Below are 13,382 nucleotides of genomic sequence, written 5' to 3'. Positions count from 1 at the left end.
GGGACAAGCGGGGGAACGGGGATAACCGCGGAGAACGGGGATAACCGCGGAGAACGGGGGGGGGACAGACAGACAGACAGAAAGTGGGGGGGTGGATTTTGGTGGCTCGGGGCCACATCCGCCACCCCCCCACGCTGTCCCCGCGTTGTCCCCTCGCTGTCACTTCGCCCCGCCCGCCTGTGGCTTCTCGCTGTCGCCGCTGCCCCACTGTCCCTCCATCCCCGGCGGTCCCCCCGGGAGAGGCGGGGAGGAGGAGGAGGAGGAGGAGGAGGAGGAGCGCACCGAGAGTGGCGGAGGGGTGGTGGTGGTGAGGGGGGGGTTTTAGGGGGTGGGGAGGGCAGGAAACCCTCCTGGAAGTATGAAGGAGATGGTGGGAGGCTGCTGTGTGTGTTCCGACGAGCGCGGCTGGGCGGAGAACCCGCTCGTCTATTGCGACGGCCACGGCTGCAATGTGGCCGTGCACCAAGGTGAGCCCCGGGCCCCCCGAACCCCTCCGGGGGACGCGGCGGGCTGAGGATGGCGGGGCTGGGTGCTGGGGTGCTCCCGCTTTGTTTTAGCGCTATTGTTCCCAATAACGGTGTCGCCGCGGAGAGGAGGGGGACACGGTGGCGACACGGTGGGGACAGCAGCGGAGTCCCCCCGCCCCGGGAGTGGCCGCAGCGGGGATTTGTCCGCTGTGCTCCCCGGTTTAACGGGGAGGGGAAGAGGCGCTGTCGCCCCCCCAGCCCGGCCCGGGGGTGTCGGGACCGGGGGGCGAAGCACCGGAGGGGGCGGCGGGGCGCGGAGCTGCGTCCTGCGAGGGTAGGGAGGGAGGAAGGCAGCCTTCCTCCTCCTCCTCCTCCTCCTCCTCCTCCTCCTCCTCCTCCTCCTCCGCCGCCGCCGCCGCCGCCGCTCCCGGCGACACGGGCGATTTGCATTTTAAATGACTCCGAGCCCGCCCCCGCCGGCGCACGGTAACGGGCCCGGAAAGTTTGGCCTGGGCTCGGTGAACAAAACAAATCCGGATTAAAATCGCGATTCGAGGCGGCGGAGGGGCGGCGAATCCCTGCTGGCTTGCTTTGGAATGCGCCGAGGGTTCCCGGCTGCTCGGGCCGCGCTGTTTTCCCGGCCGCTGGTATCCCCTTCTCGTCCCGGTTGTTGTTATCCCGTTCCTGTCCCGGTTGTTGTTATCCTGTGCCTGTCCCGGTTGTTGTTATCCTGTCAGTTTCTCGGTTGTTGTTATCCCCTTCTTGTCCCGGTTGTTGTTGTCCCGTCAATTTCCTGGTTGTTGCTTTACCCCGTCCCTGTCCCGGTTGTTATTATCCCATTCCTGTTCCAGTTGTTGTTGTCCCATTCCTGTCCCAATTGTTGTTATCCTGTGCCTGTCCCGGTTGTTGTTATCCCGTCAATGTCCCGGTTGTTATTATCCTGGGCCTGTCCCCGTTGTTGTTATCCTGTGCCTGTCCCCGTTGTTGTTATCTCATCCCTGTCCCGGTTGTTGTTGTCCTGTCAGTTTCTCGGTTGTTGTTATCCCATCCCTGTCCCAGTTGTTGCTATCCCATCAATTTCCTGGTTGTTGCTTTACCCCGTTCCTGCCCCGGTTGTTATTATCCCATTCCTGTTCCAGTTGTTGTTGTCCCATTCCTGTCCCAATTGTTGTTATCCTGTGCCTGTCCCGGTTGTTGTTATCCCGTCAATGTCCCGGTTGTTATTATCCTGGGCCTGTCCCCGTTGTTGTTATCCTGTGCCTGTCCCCGTTGTTGTTATCTCATCCCTGTCCCGGTTGTTGTTGTCCTGTCAGTTTCTCGGTTGTTGTTATCCCATCCCTGTCCCAGCTGTTGCTATCCCATCAATTTCCTGGTTGTTGCTTTATCCCGTCCCTGTCCCGATTGTTATTATCCCATTCCTGTTCCACTTGTTGTTATCCTGTCCCTGTCCCAGTTGTTGTTATCCTGTCAGTTTCTCGGTTGTTGTTATCCCATCCCTGCCTATGCCGGTTGTTGTTATCCCATCCCTGTCCCGGTTGTTGTTATCCTGTCAGTTTCTCGGTTGTTGTTATCCCATCCCTGTCCCAGTTGTTCTTTTAACCTGTCCCAGTTGTTGTTATCCCATCCCTGTCCCAGTTGTTGCTCTCCCATCAATTTCCTGGTTGTTGCTTTATCCCGTCCCTGTCCCGATTGTTATTATCCCATTCCTGTTCCACTTGTTGTTATCCCGTTCCTGTCCCGGTTGTTATTATCCTGTGCCTGTCCTGGTTGTTGTTATCCCATCCCTGTCCTGGTTGTTATTATCCTGTGCCTGTCCCGGTTGTTGTTATCCTGTCAGTTTCTCGGTTGTTGTTATCCCATTTCTGTCCCGGTTGCTGTTTTATCCCGTTCCCGTCCTGGTTGTTGTTATCCCATCAGTTTTGTGGTTGTTGTTATCCTGTAAATTTCCCAGTTGTTGTTATCCCATCCCTGTCCCAGTTGTTGTTACCTCGTCCCCGTCCCAGTTGTTGTTTTATCCCATTCCTGTTTTGGTTGTTGTTATCCTATTCCTGACCTGGTTGTTGTTTTATCCTGTTCTTGTCCCGGTTGTTGTTACCCGGTTATTTCCTGGTTGTTGTTATCCTGTCCATTTCCTGTTTTTTTTTTTCCCATCCTTGTCCCGGTTGTTGTTATCCCATTCCTATCCCAGTTATTTTTTATCCCATCCCTGTCTGGGTTGTTGTTACCTTGTTCCTGTCCCGGTTGTTTTATCCCATTCCTGTCCCAGTTGTTATCCCATTCCTGCCCCGGTTGTAGTTGTCCCATCAATTTCCCGGTTGTTGCTTTATCCCGTTCCTGTCCCAGTTGTTGTTATCCCATCCCTGTCCCAGTTGTTGTTATCCCATTCCTGTACTAGTTGTTGTTATCCCATCAGTTTCCTGGTTGTTGTTATCCCATCAGTTTTGTGGTTGTTGTTATCCTGTCAATTTCCCAGTTGTTGTTACCCCATCCCTGTCCCGGGTGTTTTTTTTTACCTCGTTCCTGTCCCGGTTGTTTTATCCCATTCCTGTCCCAGTTGTTACTTTATCCTGTCCCTGTCCCGGTTGTTGTTATCCCATCAATTTCCTGGTTGTTGTTATCCTGTCCATTTCCTGGTTGTTTTATCCCATCCTTGTCCCGGTTGTTGTTATCCCATTCCTGACCTGGTTGTTGTTTTATCCTGTTCCTGTCCCGGTTATTTTTTATCCTGTCCCTGTCCCGGCTGTTGTTGTGTCAATTTCCCGGTTGTTGTTTTATCACATCCGTGTCCCGGTTGTTGTTATCCCATTCTTATCCTGGTTATATTTTATCTCGTCAATGTCCCGGTTGTTGTTATCCCATCCCTGTACTGGTTGTTGTTATCCTGTGCCTGTCCTGGTTGTTGTTATCCCGTGAATTTCCTGGTTGTTTTTTACCTCGTTCCTGTCCCGGGTGTTGTTTTTTACCCCATTCTTGTCCCAGGTGTTGTTTTTTACCCCGTTCCTGTCCCGGTTGTTGTTTTTTATCCCGTTCCTGTCCCGGTTGTCATTTTATCCCCTCCCTGTCCCATTTGTTGTTATCCTGCTCCCGTCCCAGGTGTTTTACCCCGTTCCTGTCCCGGTTGTTGTTTTTATCCCGTTCCTGTCCCGGGTGTTGTTTTTTATCCCGTTCCTGTCCCAGTTGTTGTTTTTACCCTGTTCCTGTCCCGGTTGTTGTTTTTTACCCCGTTCCTGTCCCGGGTGTTTTACCCCGTTCCTGTCCCAGGTGTTTTACCCCGTTCCTGTCCTGGTTGTTGTTTTTATCCCGTTCCTGTCCCGGGTGTTGTTTTTTATCCTGTTCCTGTCCTGGGTGTTGTTTTTTACCCCGTTCCTGTCCCAGTTGTCGTTTTATCCCCTCCCTGTCCCAGTTGTTGTTATCCTGCTCCCGTCCCAGGTGTTTTACCCCGTTCCTGTCCCGGGTGTTGTTTTTTACCCCATTCCTGTCCCGGTTGTTGTTTTTTACCCCGTTCCTGTCCCGGTTGTTGTTTTTACCCCGTTCCTGTCCCAGTTGTTGTTTTTACCCCATTCCTGTCCCGGTTGTTGTTTTTTACCCCGTTCCTGTCCCGGTTGTTGTTTTTATCCCGTTCCTGTCCCAGTCCATCTCCAGCCCCTTCTGTTCACTCTCTGTTCCCGGTGCTTGGTCCTGGCTCTGGGTGTCCGTGAGTCCGGCTGTGTCCGGCTCTGTCAGTGTGTCCGGCTGTGTCCGTGAGTCCGGCTGTGTCTGTGTGTCCGGCTGTGTCCGTGAGTCCGGCTGTGTCTGTGTGTCTGGCTGTGTCCGGCTGTGTCCAGCTGTGTCCAGCTGTGTCATGTGTCCAGCTGTGTCCATGTGTCTGGCTGTGTCCGGCTCTGTCAGTGTGTCCGGCTGTGTCCATGAGTCTGGCTCTGTCCGTGTGTCCAGCTGTGTCCAGCTGTGTCCATGAGTCCGGCTGTGTCTGGCCATGTCCGTGAGTCCGGCTGTGTCCGGCTCTGTCAGTGTGTCCGGCTGTGTCCATGAGTCTGGCTGTGTCCGTGAGTCCGGGTGTGTCCGGCTCTGTCTGTGTGTCCGGCTGTGTCCAGCTGTGTCCATGAGTCCGGCTGTGTCTGGCTGTGTCCGTGTGTCTGGCTGTGTCCGTGATTCCAGCTCTGTCCATGAGTCCGGCTCTGTCCGTGTGTCCGGCTGTGTCCGTGTGTCCGGCTGTGTCCGTGTGTCCGGCTGTGTCCATGAGTACGGCTCTGTCTGTGTGTCCGGCTGTGTCTGTGTGTCCGGCTGTGTCCGGCTCTGTCAGTGTGTCCGGCTGTGTCCTGTCCGTGTGTCCAGCTCTGTCCCGTCCGTGTGTCCAGAGCAACTCCAGAGCCTCAGGAACAGTTTCAGGGCTCAGGAACATTCCAGAGGCTCGGGCTGGGTATTCCAGAATATTCCAGAACAATTTCTGAGGGACGGGAACCGTTCCGGGTTCCCAAAAACACCCCCAGAGGGGCAGGAGGAGCTTGGGATTTCCAGGAGGAGTTTGGGATTTCCCGGAAGAATTTGGGATTTTCAAGAAGAGTTTGGGATTTTCAGGAGGAATTTGGGATTTCCAGGAGGAATTTGGGATTTCCAGGAAGAATTTGGGATTTTCAGGAGCAATTTTGGATTTCCCGGAAGGATTTTGGATTTCCAGGAAGAACTTTGGATTTCCAGGAGAAACTTTGGATTTCCAGGAAGAATTTGGGATTTTCATGAGGAGTTTTGGATTTCCAGGAGGAATTTGGGATTTCCCAGAAGGATTTTGGATTTCCAGGAGGAATTTGGGATTTCCATGAGGAGTTTGAAATTTTCAAGAAGAGTTTGAGATTTCCAGGAGCAATTTTGGATTTCCCAGAAGGATTTTGGATTTCCAGGAAGAACTTTGGATTTCCAGGAAGAATTTGGGATTTTCATTAAGAGTTTGGGATTTCCAGGAGGAATTTTGGATTTCCATGAAGAATTTGGGATTTTCAGGAGGAATTTTGGATTTCCCGGAAGGATTTTGGATTTCCAGGAAGAATTTTGGATTTTCATGAAGAGTTTGGGATTTCCAGGAGCAATTTCGGATTTCCCAGAAGGATTTTGGATTTCCAGGAAGAACTTTGGATTTCCAGGAAGAATTTGGGATTTTCATTAAGAGTTTGGGATTTCCAGGAGGAATTTTGGATTTCCATGAAGAATTTGGGATTTTCAGGAGGAATTTTGGATTTCCCGGAAGGATTTTGGATTTTAATGAAGAGTTTGGGATTTCCAGGAAGAATTTGGGATTTCCAGGAGGAATTTGGGATTTCCATGAGGAGTTTGGGATTTTCAGGAGGAATTTGGGATTTCCAGGAAGAATTTGGGATTTTCAGGAGGAATTTTGGATTTCCATGAAGAGTTTGGGATTTTCAGGAAAAGTTTTGGATTTCCAGGAAGAGTTTGGGATTTCCAGGAAGAGTTTGGGAAGAATTGGGAAGAATTTTGAGAGCCCAAAAAAGGAACCCTGGGGGAAAAGGAAACCGCAGGGGGAGAAACAGGAAATAAACAGGGAAAATAGGGGAAAAAATGGGAAATAAACAATTAATTTAATTTTTTTTCCTTTTTCCCAATTTAATTTAAATTTTTTCCCTTTTTTCCAGCCTGTTATGGAATCGTGCAGGTTCCCACGGGCCCCTGGTTCTGCCGGAAATGCGAATCGCAGGAACGAGCCGCCCGGGTGGTGAGTACGGAAAACTTTTGGGGATTTTTGCCCAAATTTTGGGGTTAAATATCTCAATTTTCCCCCCCCCCCCCAAAAAAAATCAATTAAAAAAAAAATTCCAAAATTAAAATCATTTTTCCCAAGAAAAAAAATCAAATTTTTTCCAAAATAAGTTTGATTTTCCCCGCAAAAAAAGTCATTTTTAGCAAAAAAAAATTCAGTTTTCCATAAAAAAAAAGGTCATTTTTTCCCCCAAAAAATATTTCCCCAAAAAAGTTCATTTTTTCCCCAAAAAAATTCATTTTTTTCTTCCTTGCAGAGGTGCGAGCTGTGTCCCCACAAGGACGGGGCCCTGAAGCGAACGGACAACGGGGGTGAGGAAATCCCAAATCCCAAAATAAACCCCAAATCCCAAATCCCAAATCCCAAAATAAACCCCAATTCCCAAATCCCAAAACCCAAATCACAAACTCCAAATCCCAAATCCCAAATCCCAAATCAAAAACCCCAAACCCCAAATCCCAAATTTGGGATGGGTTTTTTTTTTGGGATAGAGGTTTTTTGGGATGGATGATTTTTGGGATGCAGATTTTTTGGGATTCATTTTTTTTAGGATGCAGATTTTATGGGATGCAGATTTTTTGGGATGGAGGTTTTCTGGGATGCAGTTTTTTTGGGAATGCACGTTTTTGGAGATGCAGATTTTTTGGGATGCAGGTTTTTTGGGATGGAGGGTTTTTTGGGATGCGGGTTTTTTGGGATGCAGATTTTTTGGGATTCACTTTTTTTAGGATGCAGATTTTATGGGATGCAGATATTTTGGGATGGAGGGTTTTTGGGATGCAGGTTTTTTGGGATGGAGGGTTTTTTGAGATGGAGGTTTTTTGGGAATGTACATTTTTGGAGATGCAGATTTTTTGGGATGGAGGATTTTTGGGATGCAGAATTTTTGGGAAGGAGGGATTTTTGGGAATACACATATTTGGAGGCACGATTTTTTTGGGATGCAGATTTTTTGGGATGGAGACTTTTCGGGATAAAGTTTTTTGGGTGGAATAACGTCCCTTTTGACACAGAACCTTTTTTAGGACCGACTTTTTTTTGCCGACAGAACCTTTTCTACCACGCAACTTTTTCAGGATGGACTTTTTCGGGACGGGAAATTTTTTTCCCACTAATTTTTTTTTTTTTTGGAGGGGGAATTTGGGACAAAATTCCCGTTTTTTCCGTATTTTTCCAGGCTGGGCACATGTGGTGTGCGCCCTGTACATCCCCGAGGTTCAGTTCGCCAACGTCCTCACCATGGAGCCCATCGTGCTCCAGTACGTCCCCCATGACCGCTTCAACAAGGTAAAAACGGGAATTCCGGGAATTTTGGGGAATTCTGGGAATTCCGGGATCATCCCGGCCCCTTCCCGGGTTAGCCTGATCCCGGATTCCGTTAAAAACCGAGGAAATTCCCTGGGTTCTGTGTTGGATCCTCCATATCTGGATGGGTTTTGGGGGACAAAATGGGAATTTCAGGAATTTCATGGTGGAATGATCAGATTTGCGGAATTCTGGGTTGGATCCCCCAAATTTGGATGAGTTTTTGGGGAAAAAATTGGAATTTCAGGAATTTCATGGTGGAATGATTTGATCTGTGGAATTCCATGTTGGATCCTCCATATTTGGATGGGTTTCGAGGGAAAAAAATGGGAATTTGAGGAATTTCTTGGTGGAATTATTTGATCTGTGGAATTCCACGTTGGATCCCCATTATTTGGATGGGTTTTGGGGAAAAAATTGGAATTTCAGGAATTTCATGGTGGAATGATTTGATCTGTGGAATTCCATGTTGGATCTTCCATATTTGGATGGATTTTTGGGACAAAATGGGAATTTCAGGAATTTCTTGGTAGAATACTGAATCCCTGGAATTCCATATTGGATCCTCCATATGTGGATGGGTTTTGGTGAAGAAAATGGGAATTTCAGGAATTTCCTGGTGGAACAACTGGAGCCAGCTGGATCCATGGAATTCTGTGTTGGATCCTCCATATTTGGATGGGTTTTGAGGGGAAAAAAAGGGAATTTGAGGAATTTCTTGGTGGAATTATTTGATCTGTGGAATTCCACGTTGGATCCCCATTATTTGGATGGGTTTTGGGGGAAAAAGGGGGAATTTCAGGAATTTCTTGGTGGAATGATTTGATCTGTGGAATTTCATGTTGGATCTTCCATATTTGGATGGGTTTTTGGGAAAAAATGGGAATTTGAGGAATTTCTTGGTGGAACAACTGGAGCCAGCTGGATCCATGGAATTCCATGTTAGATCCTCCATATTTGAATGGGTTTTGAGGGAGAAAATGGGAATTTCAGGAATTTCTTGGTGGAATGATTTAATCAATGAAATTCCATGTTGGATCTGCCATATTTGGATGGGTTTTGAGGGAGAAAATGGGAATTTGAGGAATTTTTTTCTGGAACAACTGGAACCAACTGAATCCATGGAATTCTGTGTTGGATCCTCCATATTTGGATGGGTTTTGAGGGAGAAAATGGGAATTTCAGGAATTTTTTGGTGGAATGATTTAATCAATGAAATTCCATGTTGGATCCGCCATATTTGGATGGGTTTTGAGGGAAAAAATGGAATTTTGAGGGAGAAAATGGGAATTTGAGGAATTTTTTTCTGGAACAACTGGAACCAACTGAATCTATAGAATTCCACGTTTGCTCCGATGGTGCGGTTGGGATTTCGGGGGCAAAAATGTGAAATTTTGCGTATCCCACCGCGGAACATCCCGGAATTTTCCCAGAAATCCCACCAAGTATCTCAGAAATTCCTTCACCATCCCCGCACAACCTCCGGGAGGGAACGCGGGGTTGGAACTCGCCGAGCTCCAAAACCCTTCCAGACCCAGCAGGAATTCCCTGAAATTTGGGGATTCCCGGTGGGTTTTTTTTTCGGAAAATGTGACTTTTCCCATTTTTTTTTTGGTGTCCCTCCGTTCCAGACCTGCTACATCTGCGAGGAGCAGGGCCGGGAGAGCAAAGCGGCCTCGGGGGCCTGCATGGCCTGCAACCGGCACGGCTGCCGCCAGGCCTTCCACGTCACCTGGTGAGATCCCGGGAATTCGCCGCCGGAATCTGCCCCCGGCATTTGGGGGTTGGTGCTCGGAAGGTTTTGGGCTTTGGCGTTGATCCCATGGGGTTGACCCCCCATTTTTCCCTGTTTTCCCGCCAATTTCCCCATATTTTCCCTATTTTCCTGCCAGTTTTCCCATTTTCCCCTATTTTCCTGCCAATTTTCCCATTTTTCAGATTTTTCCCCCCATTTCCCCCATTTCCCCCATTTTCTCCCCCCATTTTTCCCATTTTCTCCCCCCATTTTTGCCCAATTTTCCCCTAATTTTCCCATTTTCCCCATTTTTTTCCATTATCCCCTCAATCTTCCCATTTTTCCCCATTTCCCCCATTTCCCCCATTTTTCCCCCCATTTTTCCCCAATTTCCCCCTAATTTTCCCATTTTCCCCATTTTTTTCCCATTATCCCCTCAATCTTCCCATTTTTCCCAATTTTTTCCCCATTTCCTCCCAATTTTCCCATTTTCCTGACAATTTTTCCCATCTCCCCCCAGTTTTCCCATTTTTCCCTATTTTCATGCCAATTTTCCCATTTTTCCCCATTTTTTCCCCATTTCCCCCATTTTTCCCATTTTCTCCCCCATTTTTGCCCAATTTCCCCCTAATTTTCCCATTTTCCCCATTTTTTTCCCATTATCCCCTCAATCTTCCCATTTTTCCCAATTTTTTCCCCATTTCCTCCCAATTTTCCCGTTTTCCTGACAATTTTTCCCATCTCCCCCCAGTTTTCCCATTTTTCCCTATTTTCCTGCCAATTTTCCCATTTTTCCCCTTCCCCTCCTCAATTTTCCCATTTTTCCCCATTTTCCCCCCATTTCCCCCATTTTTCCCATTTTCTCCCCCATTTTTGCCCAATTTCCCCCTAATTTTCCCATTTTCCCCATTTTTTCCCCTTTATCCCCTCAATCTTCCCATTTTTCCCAATCTTTTCCCCATTTCCTCCCAATTTTCCCGTTTTCCTGACAATTTTTCCCATCTCCCCCCAGTTTTCCCATTTTTCCCTATTTTCCTGCCAATTTTCCCATTTTTCACTTTCCCCTCCTCAATTTTCCCATTCTTCCCATTTTTCCCCATTTTCCCCCCATTTCCCCCATTTTTCCCATTTTCTCCCCCATTTTTGCCCAATTTCCCCCTAATTTTCCCATTTTCCCCATTTTTTTCCCATTATCCCCTCAATCTTCCCATTTTTCCCAATTTTTTCCCCATTTCCTCCCAATTTTCCCATTTTCCTGACAATTTTTCCCATCTCCCCCCAGTTTTCCCATTTTTCCCTATTTTCATGCCAATTTTCCCATTTTTCACCTTCCCCTCCTCAATTTTCCCATTTTTCCCCCCATTTCCCCCCATTTCCCCCATTTTTCCCATTTTCTCCCCCCATTTTTGCCCAAATTTCCCCTAATTTTCCCATTTTCCCCATTTTTTCCCATTATGCCTTCAATCTTCCCATTTTTCCCAATTTTTTCCCCATTTTCTCCCAATTTTCCCATTTCCCCCCCAGTTTTCCCATTCTCTCCCCCAATTGTCCATTTTCCCCCACCACTTTTTCCCATTTTCTTCCCCCATTTTTCCCCATTTTTTTCCCATTTTTCCCCATTTTCCCCCCCCAATTTTCCCATTTTTCCCCATTTCCTCCCAAATTTCCCCAATTTTTCCCAATTTTTCCCATTTTTCCGCAGTGCACAGATGGCCGGGCTCCTGTGTGAGGAGGAGGTGCTGGAGGTCGACAACGTCAAATATTGCGGTTACTGCAAATATCACTTCAGCAAGATGGTGAGCCCAAAATCCCGGGAATTTTGGGGGAATTTCGGGAATTTCGGGAATTTCCTCGATCCAGGGAATTTCGTTTCCTTCACCAATTTCATTTCCTGCCGGCATTTTTGGTTTGCTTGGAGAATTTTTGATTTATTTTTATTTATTTCGCCTTTTTTTGGGAGTTTTTATTTCATTTGCTGGGTTGGATTTGTTTAGGAAATTTGATTTTTTTAGGGGATTTTTATTTATTTAGGGAATTTCATTATTTAGGGAATTTGATTTCTTTAGGAAATTTGATTCTGCAGGGAATTTTCATTTCTTTAGGGAATTTGATTTCTTTAGGGAATTTCATTTCTTTAAGGAATTTGATTTATTTGGGGAATTTTCATTTATTTAGGTAATGCGATTATTTAAGGAATTTGATTTCTTTAGGGAATTAGATTATTTAGGGAATTTGATTATTTAAGGAATTTGATTTCTTTAGGGAATTTTCATTTCTTTAGGGAATTAGATTATTTAGGTAATTTTCATTTTTTTTAGGGAATTTGATTTCTTTAGGGAATTTGATTTCTTTAGAGAATTTGATTTCTTTAGGGAATTTGATTATTTAGGGAATTTGATTATTTAGGGAATTTCCATTTCTTTAGGGAATTTGATTTCTTTAGAGAATTTGATTTCTTTAGAGAATTTGATTATTTAGGGAATTTTCATTTATTTAGGGAATTTTCATTGATTTTTCTTCCCCTTTTCTTTCTTTTTTTCCTCTTTTTCCCCCTTTTTTCCCCTTTTTCCCCATTTTTTCCCCTTTTTTCCCCCTTTCCCCCTTTTTTCCCCTTTTTTCCCCATTTTTCCCCTTTTTTCCCCTTCTTTCCCCCTTTTTCCCCTTTTTCCCCTTTTCCCCTTTTTCCCCTTTTTCCCCCTTTTTTCCCATTTTTTCCCCCTTTCCCCCTTTTTTCCCATTTTTTCCCCCTTTCCCCCTTTTTTCCCCCTTTCCCCCTTTTTCCCCCTTTTCCCCCCTTTTCCCCCATTTTTTCCCCCTTTTCCCCCCATTTTTTCCCCCTTTTTCCCCCTTTTTTCCACTTTTTCCCCCTTTCCCCCTTTTTTCCCCTTATTTTCCCCCCTTTTCCCCCTTTTCCCCTCTTTTTCCCCTTTTTTCCCCTTTTCCCCCTTTTTCCCCTTTTCCCCTTTTTTCCCCCTTTTCCCCCCTTTTTCCCCTTTTTCCCCTCTTTTCCCTTTTCCCCTCTTTTCCCCTTTTTTCCCCTTTTTTCCCCCTTTTTTCCCCTTTTTCCCCCTTTTTCCCCCCTTTTCCCCTTTTTTCCCCTTTTCCCCCTCTTTTCCCCCCTTTTTCCCCGTTTTTCCCTTTTTCCCCCTTTTTTCCCCAGACCTCTCGCCATTCCGGCTCCTTCCTCCCGGGCCGCAGGAGCCGCTCGGCCTCGCCCCCCCAGGAAAAGCCCCCGGCCCACCACGAGCGGCCAAAAAAGGTGAGAAAACCCCCAAAATCCCCCAAAATCCCAAAAAAAAACCCAAATCCCCAAAATCCCCCAAAAATTCCCACCATTTCCTCAACCCGGACCTCAAAATCCAGAATTTTCCCCCTCAAATTCGCAGTTTAATGGGTTAAAAATTCACATTTTGGGCGGATTTTTGGCATGAAAATGAATTTTTGGGAATGGTTTGGGATGGGATTATCTTTATGGGATCTGGTGCTGGAAAAGAAAAGGAACAGGGATTTATTTGGGATTATTTATGGGATTTGTGCTGGAAAACAACAAAAATAGGGATTCATTTCTGGGATTTTTTAATGGGATTTGTGCTGGAAAACAAAAGGAAGAGGGGATTATTCCTGGGATTTTTTTATGGGATTCGTGCTGGGAATGGGATTTATTTATTTCTGGGATTTCTTTATGGGATTTTACTGGGGAAAATGGGATTTTTTAATGGGATCTGCCACTGGAAAGCAAGAGGAGCAGGGATTTATTTCTGGGATTTGTGCTGGAAAAGGGATTTATTTGGATTTATTTATGGGATCTGACACTGGAAAACAACGGGAACAGGGATTTATTTCTGGAATTTTCACTGGAAAAGGGATTTATTTGGATTTATTTATGGGATCTGACACTGGAAAACAACGGGAGCGGGGATTTATTTATGGGATTTGTGCTGGAAAAGGGATTTATTTGGATTTATTTATGGGATCTGGCACTGAAAAACAATGGGAACAGGGATTTATTTCTGGGATTGCTTTATGGGATTTTCACTGGAAAAGGGATTTATTTGGATTTATTTATGGGATCTGCCACTGGAAAACAACGGGAATGGGGATTCCTATT

The 13,382-nt window shown here is 46.4% G+C and overlaps 1 protein-coding gene across 1 annotated transcript in view; it reads left to right on the top strand.

Annotated features, from left to right (window-relative positions):
* The first annotated feature begins 331 nt into the window (after positions 1 to 331).
* Positions 332 to 13,382, top strand: part of MLLT6 (MLLT6, PHD finger containing) — a 41,135-nt gene continuing 28,084 nt past the window's right edge. Inside the window, 7 exon segments of the mRNA XM_077788387.1 lie at positions 332 to 467; positions 6,110 to 6,189; positions 6,491 to 6,545; positions 7,412 to 7,521; positions 9,171 to 9,274; positions 10,977 to 11,070; positions 12,435 to 12,533. Of these exon segments, the coding sequence (XP_077644513.1) occupies positions 359 to 467; positions 6,110 to 6,189; positions 6,491 to 6,545; positions 7,412 to 7,521; positions 9,171 to 9,274; positions 10,977 to 11,070; positions 12,435 to 12,533 (651 nt within the window). The 5' untranslated portion in view covers positions 332 to 358.

This window comes from Lonchura striata, chromosome 25, assembly GCF_046129695.1.
Source record: "Lonchura striata isolate bLonStr1 chromosome 25, bLonStr1.mat, whole genome shotgun sequence".
Classification (NCBI taxonomy): domain Eukaryota; kingdom Metazoa; phylum Chordata; class Aves; order Passeriformes; family Estrildidae; genus Lonchura; species Lonchura striata.
This window is presented reverse-complemented; position numbering and strand designations above follow the sequence as displayed.